This window comes from Symsagittifera roscoffensis, chromosome 3 (genome assembly GCF_963678635.1).
Source record: "Symsagittifera roscoffensis chromosome 3, txSymRosc1.1, whole genome shotgun sequence".
In the NCBI taxonomy this organism is placed as follows: domain Eukaryota; kingdom Metazoa; phylum Xenacoelomorpha; order Acoela; family Convolutidae; genus Symsagittifera; species Symsagittifera roscoffensis.
Window position 1 is genome coordinate 49,959,878 of NC_087064.1, and position 11,669 is coordinate 49,971,546.

General features: G+C 37.3%; 1 protein-coding gene across 1 annotated transcript; it reads left to right on the forward strand.

Moving 5' to 3' along the window:
* Positions 1–4,446: 4,446 nt before the first annotated feature.
* LOC134841210 (uncharacterized) lies at positions 4,447–9,605 on the forward strand. Its single transcript, XM_063857043.1, has 3 exons — positions 4,447–4,544; positions 8,012–8,166; positions 8,949–9,605. The coding sequence occupies exons 1-3, from the start codon at positions 4,448–4,450 to the stop codon at positions 9,144–9,146; spliced, it is 450 nt and encodes a 149-aa protein (XP_063713113.1). The 5' UTR covers position 4,447; the 3' UTR covers positions 9,147–9,605.
* The last annotated feature ends 2,064 nt before the right edge of the window (positions 9,606–11,669 follow it).

The window sequence follows — 11,669 nt, forward strand, 5'->3', positions numbered from 1 at the left end:
AGTTCACAAGTAAAAAAAGAACAAAGTGAGACTGTCAAAGCACTTCTCGCAGCACTAAATGCAGAAAAAGCCAGTGCAATTTGGTAACCCAACCTTGGAAGATAAATTAGGTTGAGATGTTTTATATCAAGAATGCGGAACTCGACATTTCAAGACACACTTGCTTTGGAAACACTGAAACCGGAAGACGTATTGAAATTGCTTTGGAAACACTCACACCGGAGAAATATTGAAAAGGGCCAGAAAATTTGTACATGAAAAACGAAACAACACTTGTATCTTCAAAAAAAACGCGGCTGAAACTGCAGAGGCACGAATAAAATCTAGCTCAGGAATTAAAACCAAATAGGAACCAAAAGTGGCAGACACTATTTGAATGGAGGAACCAGTAGGCATACAATGGGCTCTTAAACAAGAAACAGACCATATAGGAAAAAAGCCATATAATGGACGTGGTCCTTCCTTCTCAGATTGACTCTTGAAATTTTGCCCGGCAAAAACTGCAAAAATTTATTCATGCTGCAAAAATTCGCCGCTCGCAGCAAGTCAACGAGACAGTAGAAGAAATGATTCTGGTCTTGAAAATGAATATATATCCGTTCAGCAGGGCCTTTTCTGATCAGTACATTGTTTCACACATCAGCGAATTCATCAGGCGATTACATAGTTAGCAGGATTCTAAGCAGAAGACAATCGCTAGAAAATGGGGATACAAGTATTGAGGGTATCTTCAAAATCAGATCCGCCTTGGCAGTTTAAGATCTGGTTGGATCAAATTTCGACGGCAGTAAAAGGGAAAGAAAACTTCCACACCGAATTGCGTTCAGGGGACCAAAACGAAGGGCTGAGAGACCCACCAACGAGACCAGAGATCCCAAGGAACGGCGAGAATGCTAGAGAAAAACAGGCAGGGCTACTGAGAGACAACGTAGAGAGTAGACGTCCTTCAAGATAATGAAAAAAAGCAAGAGGCTGAAAAAGGGAACCAGCATTTACTACAACGAGGTGCAGAAAACATTAGGGCGTTGACAATTTTTGACAAACTCGGATGTGGAGGTGTCGAAAGGGAGTTTAAAGATATTGTGATAATGGCCAAGTGCTTCTTTCAAAAAAGTAAAAAGCGTGACTCACAAAATGTAATAAAAGTTCACAAGTAAAAAAAGAACAAAGTGAGACTGTCAAAGCACTTCTCGCAGCACTAAATGCAGAAAAAGCCAGTGCAATTTGGTAACCCAACCTTGGAAGATAAATTAGGTTGAGATGTTTTATATCAAGAATGCGGAACTCGACATTTCAAGACACACTTGCTTTGGAAACACTGAAACCGGAAGACGTATTGAAATTGCTTTGGAAACACTCACACCGGAGAAATATTGAAAAGGGCCAGAAAATTTGTACATGAAAAACGAAACAACACTTGTATCTTCAAAAAAAACGCGGCTGAAACTGCAGAGGCACGAATAAAATCTAGCTCAGGAATTAAAACCAAATAGGAACCAAAAGTGGCAGACACTATTTGAATGGAGGAACCAGTAGGCATACAATGGGCTCTTAAACAAGAAACAGACCATATAGGAAAAAAGCCATATAATGGACGTGGTCCTTCCTTCTCAGATTGACTCTTGAAATTTTGCCCGGCAAAAACTGCAAAAATTTATTCATGCTGCAAAAATTAGCCGCTCGCAGCAAGTCAACGAGACAGTAGAAGAAATGATTCTGGTCTTGAAAATGAATATATATCCGTTCAGCAGGGCCTTTTCTGATCAGTACATTGTTTCACACATCAGCGAATTCATCAGGCGATTACATAGTTAGCAGGATTCTAAGCAGAAGACAATCGCTAGAAAATGGGGATACAAGTATTGAGGGTATCTTCAAAATCAGATCCGCCTTGGCAGTTTAAGATCTGGTTGGATCAAATTTCGACGGCAGTAAAAGGGAAAGAAAACTTCCACACCGAATTGCGTTCAGGGGACCAAAACGAAGGGCTGAGAGACCCACCAACGAGACCAGAGATCCCAAGGAACGGCGAGAATGCTAGAGAAAAACAGGCAGGGCTACTGAGAGACAACGTAGAGAGTAGACGTCCTTCAAGATAATGAAAAAAAGCAAGAGGCTGAAAAAGGGAACCAGCATTTACTACAACGAGGTGCAGAAAACATCAGGGCGTTGACAACTTTGGACAACCTCAGATGTGGAGGTATCAAAAGGAAGTTTAAAGATATTGTGATAATGGTCAAGTGCTTCTTTCAAAAAAGTAAAAAGAGTGACTCACGAAAGGTAAAAACAATTCACCAGTTATAAAGACAAAAGTCAGACTCTTAAAGCATTTCACGCAGCACTAAATGCAGAATCAGCCAGGTACGAGCTGGTAACCCAATCTCGGAAGATGAATTATAATGAGATTTTTTTGTATCAAGATTGCGGAATTCGACATTTCAATTCGACATTTCAGGACTTGCTTTGGAAACACTCACACCGGAAGATGAATTGAAAACGGACATTAAATTGTCCCAAAAGTATTGAAACGACACTTATATTTTCAAAAAAAACGCGGCTGAAACTGCAAAGGCACGAATAAAATCTAGCTTCGGAATTAAAACCAAAAAAGAACCAAAAGTTGCAGACATTATCTGAATGGCGGAACCAGTAGGCCTATGAGGAGCTCTCAAACAAGAAACATGCCATAAAGAAAAATGCCATGTAATGGACGTGGTCGTTTTTTCTCAGATTGTTTTTTGAAAGTTTGCCCAGCAAAAACTGCAAAAACTTATTCATATCGCAAAAATGTGCAGGTCGCAGCAAGTCAACGAGGCAGTAGAAGGTTTGATTCTTGTCTTGAAAAGGAATAACCGTTCAGTACATTCGTTTTGTTCAGTACGTTGTTTTACACATCAGCGAGTTCAACAGGCGATCACATACTTAACAGGATTTCAAGCAGAAGACAATTGCTCAAAAACCAGGATAAAAGTTTGTTGGGTATCATCAAAATCAGATCCGCCTTGGCAGTTGAAGATCTGGTTGGAACAATCTTTGACGGCAGTAACAGTGAAAGAAAACTTCCACACCGAGTTACGTTCAGCGGACACAAATAAAGTGCTGAAAGACCTACCGCCGAGACCAGAGATCCCATCCCAAGGAACGGTGAGGATGCTAGGGAAAAAGAGGCAAGGCTACTTAGAGACAACGCGGAGAGAGTAGACGTCCTGCAAGATAATGAAAGAAAGCTTGAAACTGAAAAACCGACACATCATCTACTACAACGAGGTGCGGATAACATTAGGTCGTTGACAATATTTGACAAACTCAGATCTGGAGGTATCGAAAGGTAGTTTAAAGATATTGTGATTATGGTCAAGTGCTTCTTCAAAAAAAACTAAAAACGTGAATCACATAGATAAAAACAATTCATGCGTTATAAAGATGAAAATGAGACTCTTAAAGCATTTCACGCGGCACTAAATGCAGAACTAGCCAGGTAAGAACTGGTATTTCAAACTTGGAAGATGAATTAGGTTGAGATTTTTTATGTCAAGAAAGCAAAACTCGACATTTCAAAACACAAATGCTTTGAAAACACTCAAACCGTAAAATAATTTGATGGAAATCGAAGTTTTACATTTGTTTCATCCAGTTGTTTTTATTAAACTTCACATCTACTACAAGTTCTTCGACCTTCGTGGCATGTTTGTGAAATTTCTGTGGTTTATCTGCTGCAGTGGCCAGTTCAAGTTGAGTTGTATGTTTCATCAGAAATTTGGAGTTTAATCATAATCATAATAGTCATGAAATTGTTTCCACTCTAGGATTACCATAATATAACAGGGTTATTACACCATTTCAAAGCCTATTGAAATGTTAGTGTCATTTTTTGAACAAACTGTATTTTCAATTGAAAGTCAAGAAATATTGCATGCTCAAATGTGTGTTCTTAAGTTTTTTTGAAATCTTGAAATTCCAATTGAATCACGCTCAAAATGGCCAAGTATAAAAAAATTTCATGTATCGACAAACGACGTTTAATCGAATCGCATAATATGAATCGCGTTTATAAATATATTTAATCGAATCGCGTTTATAAATATATAGATTGGGACGACGCCATTTTATATCCTGAAAGAACATTTTTTTGGTGCCTCAAGGTTGTTTTTCTGAGTCTTAGTGTATCCTGATTCGATAATAAATCTTGCAGGTTTTGTTGATAAGTGTGAGGTCATTTGAGTACTCACAGATAACCCTTGAATGGGGTTGATATAGATGACTTCTTGACAGGGCAATGTTTTTGAGTGATTGCTAAAAGATGTCTTCAGATATTTTGAAAGAAAACTTTGGTCTCTGATTTTTTTCCAAAATAAGAGGCGATTTCTGCTGTTTTTGACTAGCACTGCAATGATACAAAAGAATGGGGTGTAGGGTTGTTGTGGATAAAAAGTTGCTTCAGGCCAAGATGCGTAAGTTGAAGTATGCGACAAGTGTGGAGAAGAAGAACTCTCTCAACTGTGACCTGGAGAAGGGGCAGAAATGCATGCTGTCCAAACTACAAGGTTTGGAAACACAATTTAACAATTACATACAGCACCATGGCCATTAAAAAAGGAGAATGAGGCAAATCAAATATTTGAAGAGAAGCTTAGTTAAATTTTTAAAGGAAGCTTCACTGGAGCTTGACTATACAATTGATTTCAGTTGGGCAAACTGAATTCTCTTACATAGCGTGGTGAGGGAAATTTGTTAAGATTTTGTTTTCTTTTTTTCTTTTAGTTTTTTTAACAGCATGACATACTCCCTGGACCTTAAGGGTCTGCCTTGTTAATCATGGTTGCTAGAGGCGTACAAAGGATTAAATGCAAATCAAATTTTTGCATCAAAATTTCATTTTGCCTCAGGTATCGAGTATTTGCGGATTTGCTCAGGCCCAATTCGAAACATTTCTGATTAAGGTGTTGTTCTTCATGCAGTCGTTGTAGGATTTTTTAAGCCGCATCTTATAACAATTTTTTTGTAAAGCCTCAAAGGCAATCATTGTTAACAGGGGTCAAAAATAAACCAATATGACCAATTATAAATGCAAAATTCAGACCATGATATTGATCATCAGGGGCAGATTTAGGGGGAAGGGGCGGGGGGGGGATCGGACGCCTCCACCCTCCTCGGGGATTCGACCCCCTGCTAACCCAAAGGGTCTCCCCTTTGATACTTTTTCAGAAATCCATTTTGGCCGACCGACCCTAAAATTTTTCTAAAAGCGCCTTCGGCGCGAATATATACTAACTTTGAGGGGGAGCGCGCGCCAAAAAAAACGCGATTTTTTGTCAAAATTTTTCAAAAAGTGCCCAAAAACGGCCTTTTTGACTGTTTTTTCAAAAATTTTCCTGCGGCGCAGAAATTTTTTTGCCAAAATAGGGGCAAAAAAGTGCTTTGGGAGAGCTTGAAAAGTCAATTTGCTCGACCTAAAAAAAGGTCGTCAAAATTTTCAATTTTATTTTGAAAATCCCCCCCCCCCCCCCCCTCGAGAAAATCCTAGATCCGCCCCTGTTGATCATAATGTCAATATACTCGATTTTTTCATCAATCTTTGTTATCCTAAATCTGCTGTAGTCCTTTCTTAATCTTTTTTTATATACTGAATATCAATACTTTTGTCGAATTAATCTCTCTTGATTGATTTTTATTGAAGACAAAATCGGTTGTAATCCAATAAAAACAATCATATTCCACTTTCTTTCAATTACCAAATCAATTATGGAATGAAGGCTTCCCTGAACCAATTTGGAACGATTTCTAAGAAGGATTAAATCCCCGATAGCGCCTAATATATCTCGAGTCAATTGTCTCAAATTGGCCGAAATGGTGAGCTTCAAACCCCTATAGCTTTACGAAAACTGATCACAGGTGAAATATATTTTCAAATTTAAGCTCAGGAAAACAACAGCTTTTGAATGATATAAAAAATTCCGTCAAAAATGGCTAGTTAAAAGGTCGAAATTTGTGAAGAAAAAAACACACCCCGAGCACAAACATTCCGTTACTTTCGTTACGAAAGTCGGAACAAAAACTTCGAAACTTTTGCGTACATTACAATGAAATCAAAATTGTGAAGGTTAAAATCTAATTTAAATTGATTTTAATCAATTATTTCGCACTTTTGTATATGCTGATTATAGGATTGCAGTATAACTGATTATGATTCATGTTCGCCATCCCTGTTCGCCATCCCCGTGTAGGTGGGCCATCCCCGTTCCTAAATCTGCTACTGATTGTTAACAAAATTTAAAAAGCGATAAAAACTTTCACTTTTTGTGCAATTTATTTTTGAAATTGAATTTTAAAAAAGCTAGTGCAAATATTTAGGTAAAATTGAGGAGGTGGGAGTAAACTTGTTCAACGATTTTCCTCCTCTCATTCAATTGGCACAGATTTTATCCTACTACAGGTTTGGCCCTATTAATTTAAATAACAGATATCGGCCCATACAGATTTTGTCCTTTATCCAACAGATTTCATCCTGTTTAGGAATTTCAAGGTATTTGCGCATTATTTAGTTAATTGCGTCCTGTTGTGATTTGAAGCATTGAATTTGCTTTGTTTATATTTATTGTGAAATGCATTTTTTTTATATTACTTGCTTTTGAAAGAGCACACTTTAAAAAAAGTAGGACTTCCAAATTTGTACTTCCAATTTTTTACTTCCAAATTTGTGGGACGAAATCTACTGACTTTCAAAAATGTGGTACGAAATCTGTTTGCGCTTTGAAATGGGACGAAATCTGTTGAAAAAATTCTGGGGCGATATCTGTCATGGGACGAAATGCGTCACAGCCCACTCATTCAGCCATTAAAAAGTCACCCTTATCAAACATTTATATTCTATCACTTCCATCACTCCTCTTGAACGTGAAGAGTGGTTATTGGAAGAATGGCAATTGTGCTAAAAATCAAATAAAATGTTACACTGCTCTGACATGAAAAAAAAACAGAATATTTAAATATAAAAGCTAACGTGAAACGTAAGAACAAATGAAACGTAATACGTAGCAATTGCATTGAACTGGAAATGAAACAAGACTGCTCGTATGATCCGACGGCCTTTTAAGGTCTATGGAGCAGTAATAAAATTGTTGAGGTTAAAATTCATTTTTAATGGATTCTAATCAATTACTTTGCAATTTTCTAAATACTGATTATAGGATTACAGTATAACTGATCATGATTCATGTTCGCTCGGTGTAGGTGGGCCATCCCCGTTCCTAAATCCGCTACTGATTGACAACAAAATTTAAAAACGTTTAAAGACCTTCACTTCTTGAGCAATTTACTTATGAAATTGAATTTGAAAATACCTTATAGTGCAGTCAAAATTTTCAGGGCTTTGCCTTGATAAGAGTAGATTTGCTTCATCACCTAGCTAAAATCTACGCATGAGCGTTACAAAAAAACTCAACAAAACTCAACAAAATTCGCTCATCAAAACACCTAAACGCACCAACGGATTTAGGGGGGATTTTCAGGGATTCGAACCCCTGTTGACCCAAAGGATCCCCCTTTGAACTATTTTGAGATATCCATTTTTGGCTGACTGTTCCCAAAATTTCTTCAAGGTCGCCTTGGGCGCCAAATGACGCTAACTTTGAGGGGCGAGGGCGCACCGAAAAGACGCAATTTTTTTTTCAAAATTTTCCAAAAAGTACCTAAAAACGCCCTTTTTGGCCTTTTTTTCAAAAAAAATTGCCTGCGGCCCTGAGCATTTGGTCGAAATGGGGTCTTTATAGTGAATTGGTACAGATCAACAAATTTTTGATTTTTTTTGAAAATCTGCCCCACTCGAGAAAATCATAGAACCGCCCGTCTAAACGCCGGGGAAAGTACACATAGGAAAATTTTTAACCAGTCAGCTTTTTAATAGATATCACTTGTTAGTCAAATAATCTATATTTTCCGAGAAAGGTTTTTTTTAGTTTCAGCTAAATTTTTCAATTATTTCGAGCAAAATTTGATCTGTTGTTTTCCTAAGTTCTGGTTCGTCACTTCAAAGATGTCGACAAAGTTGAGAAGATGAACCTCTACTACTCCTACTCCAAAGTCAACTTTTCTCTACAGCAACTGCAGTCAGCCGAAGAAGCTGGAAACAACGGCTGGTTCTGGAATGTTGGGTTTTTCTCCAAACCAGTCAGTTATTTTCTATTGTAGCGCCTGATTTTTTTCCAATTACTTTTCTTATCCTATAGAATATCTTCTTAAATCAAAATGACGGCAACAATATTATGTAAGGAGAATAGTACGCCATAGTAAAATTAGGAAGAACATGACCAAATATATCCGCAGCAGCTAAGGTTTTCCCGAACTTCACACTTAATCAATCAAAGGTTTTGACAACTAATTTACGGCATTCATTTTTATCCATTAAGCAAATGTATAATAAATTTGATAGGGGCCTGCTTCAAATTTTTTTTGTTGTAATCCGTACAAAAGCTGCATTTTTGAATTTTTATCTCTGCGTTTTTGAAAATTGGCAGACATGGAACTTCTTAAAACTTAGATTATACTTGACGTAAAAGAGTAGCAGGAAGTCTCAACAAACAAATTGGATAAAATCGAAAAAATCAACATCTTATTTGCCTCTAGTCAAATCTATTTTCGATTCTCCTGCTATTTTGAAAGGTACTTATATCAAATATAGCCTACACATTTTATTCCATAGTCCAATTTATATTCTGCTCTAGGCCACAGAACTTTTTAACTTTTCAATCTAGGAGAAAAAATATAAAAGAAAATGATAAACAAGAGAGATTGCTCATATGTTGAAATATAATGGAAAAAACAACTTTTTTTTACCGTGAACTCATTTGGAAATTGGAAGCGCTTGGCTTTTATTAATGACAGCCAAAAAAAATTGATAATTTTTCTGTTAGTTTTCTATGACGTAATTAGTGCGTATTTTTATCAAACAGAAATCGGAACAGAAAATCAGCCTGGAAGCACTGGGGCATTTCTTCATCCAGTATACATCACAGGAACAAGACCGCGAATTTTACCGACAAGTGGTCAACATGATTGACCCGGAGAGAGATCTTGACGCGCCAAAGCGATTTGGTCAAAACGACTTGAAACCAGAGAACTCAGGAGAAAATAATTCAGAAGAAAAGTGAAAAGAATGAGTTATTCCTAATGGATATGAGTTATTTCTAATTGTTCGCGGACAATGGATTTAAAAAAAAACCGATCCTATTTCAGTTATTTGATGCTTAGACTAGCCTGCTTGAATCGTAGAGTGACGCTCTGAATGTCATGTTTAATTTGAGTGTCATGAAACTGTTGATCGTTTGAAATAGTTCAGCGTATTTAAAGCACGATTAAAATCAATTTTTTATAGAAAAATTTAGCATGCTTTTCGAAAGGTCTATTTCGAGATTTCTTTAGACAAGCATCTGAGACCAAATTAACATCCTCCCCCCCCCCCCCCCCAAGCCCGGTTTAGAAGGAGGATGTTAACTTGGTTCTCAGTTCGAAACTTAGAGCATTTTACATGTGCGGTGCTACGCAATTTTTTTTTAATTTGAGCGCTGGCAGTGAGAAGGGATCTTTGAGGGTAGGATGCTAATTTGATGATCCTACTGGGGACGTTCATGCAAATAACCTACGCAAAAATAATGAAAATCTGAACCTAGAATTTGATGCAAAAAAAACTAAAACGAAAAAAAGTATGATTGGGTAACTTGGCCATCAAAGATTTTGATTTTGCTGCAATACTGCGCAAGTATTAACCTTGGTTGTTTATATTATGTAAATATGTATAACATAATACATTTGAATCAAGGTCACCGTAGAACATGTTTATTACGCAGCTGAAATATTCTAGCATGGACCTGGCTGTTATAAAATACTAAGTCCATAGATCAGTTAGGCTCATTCTGATCAGTACATTGTTTTACACATCAGCGAGTTCCTCAGGCTTAAACATAGTTAGCAGGATTCTAAGCACAAGACAATCGCACGAAATTGGAGATAAAAATATTGTAGGTATCATCAAAATCATATCCGCCTTGGCAGTTTAAGATCTGGTTGGAACAAATTTTGATGGCAGTAACAGTGAAAGAAAACTTCAACACCGAATTGCATTAAGCGGACCCAAGGAAACTGCTGAGCGACCCACCGCCGAGACCGAAGATCCCAAGGAACGGCGAGCATGCTAGGGAAATAGAGGCCAGTGTACTGAGAGATAATGAGAGCTGACGTCCTTCAAGATAATGAAAAAAAGCTAGAGGCTGAAAAAAGGTCAGAACACCTAAAACATCGACGTGCAGAAAACAGTTAGCGCCTTGACAGTTTTTGACAACCTCAGATGTGGAGGTACAAAAAGTGAGTTTAAAGATATTTTGATGGTGGTCAGGTGCTCTTTCCAAAAAATAAAAAACGTAAATTACGAAAGGCAATAACAATTCACACGTAAAAAAGAAAAAAATGAGACTCTTAAAGCATTTCTCGCAGCACTAAACTCAGAAGAAGCCAGTACAAACTCGTAGCCTTGGAAGATGAATAAGATTGGGATTTGTTTTAAATCAAGATTGCGGAATTCGACGCTTCAAGACACCCTTGCTTTGGAATACTCAAACCGGAAGAGGTGTTGAAAAAGGCCATCAAATTTGAACATAAGTAACAAAACGACATTGTGTTCCAGAAAAAAAAACGCAGCGGAGACTGCAAAGGCACGAACAAAATCTAGCTCAAGAATTAAAACCAAACAGGAAACAAAAAAAGCAGACATTACTCGATGGAGGAACCAGCAGGCGTACAAAAGCTCTCAAACAAGAAAAAGCTTTTAGAAAAATTCACAAATCAAAACAGCAAAATCTGCCATTTATTAGAGGTGGTCGATCCTTCTCAGATTGAAACTTGAAAGCTTGCCCAGCAAAAACTGCAAAAACTTATTTATATTGCAAAAATGTGCAGGTCGCAGCAAGTCAACGAGATAGAAGAAGATTTGATTCTAGTCTTGAAAATGATTCCCCCCCCCACTAAACGCAGAAGAAGCCAGTACAAACTCGTAGCCTTGGAAGATGAATAAGATTGGGATTTGTTTTAAATCAAGATTGCGGAATTCGACGCTTCAAGACACCCTTGCTTTGGAATACTCAAACCGGAAGAGGTGTTGAAAAAGGCCATCAAATTTGAACATAAGTAACAAAACGCCATTGTGTTCCAGAAAAAAAAAGCAGCGGATACTGCAAAGGCACGAACAAAATCTAGCTTAAGAATTAAAACCAAACAGGAAACAAAAAAAGCAGACATTACTCGATGGAGGAACCAGCATGCGTACAAAAGCTCTCAAACAAGAAAAAAGCTTTTAGAAAAATTCACAAATCAAAACAGCAAAAACTGCCATTTATTAGAGGTGGTCGATCCTTCTCAGATTGAAACTTGAAAGCTTGCCCAGCAAAAACTGCAAAAACTTATTTATATTGCAAAAATGTGCAGGTCGCAGCAAGTCAACGAGATAGAAGAAGATTTGATTCTAGCGCCTTGACAGTTTTTGACAACCTTAGATGGGGAAGTATCAAAAAGGAGTTTAAAGATAATTAGTTATTGGTCAAGTGCTCTTTCCAAAAAAAAAAACAAAAAAAACGTAAATTACGAAAGGTAATAACAAATCACACGTGGAAAAGAACAATGTG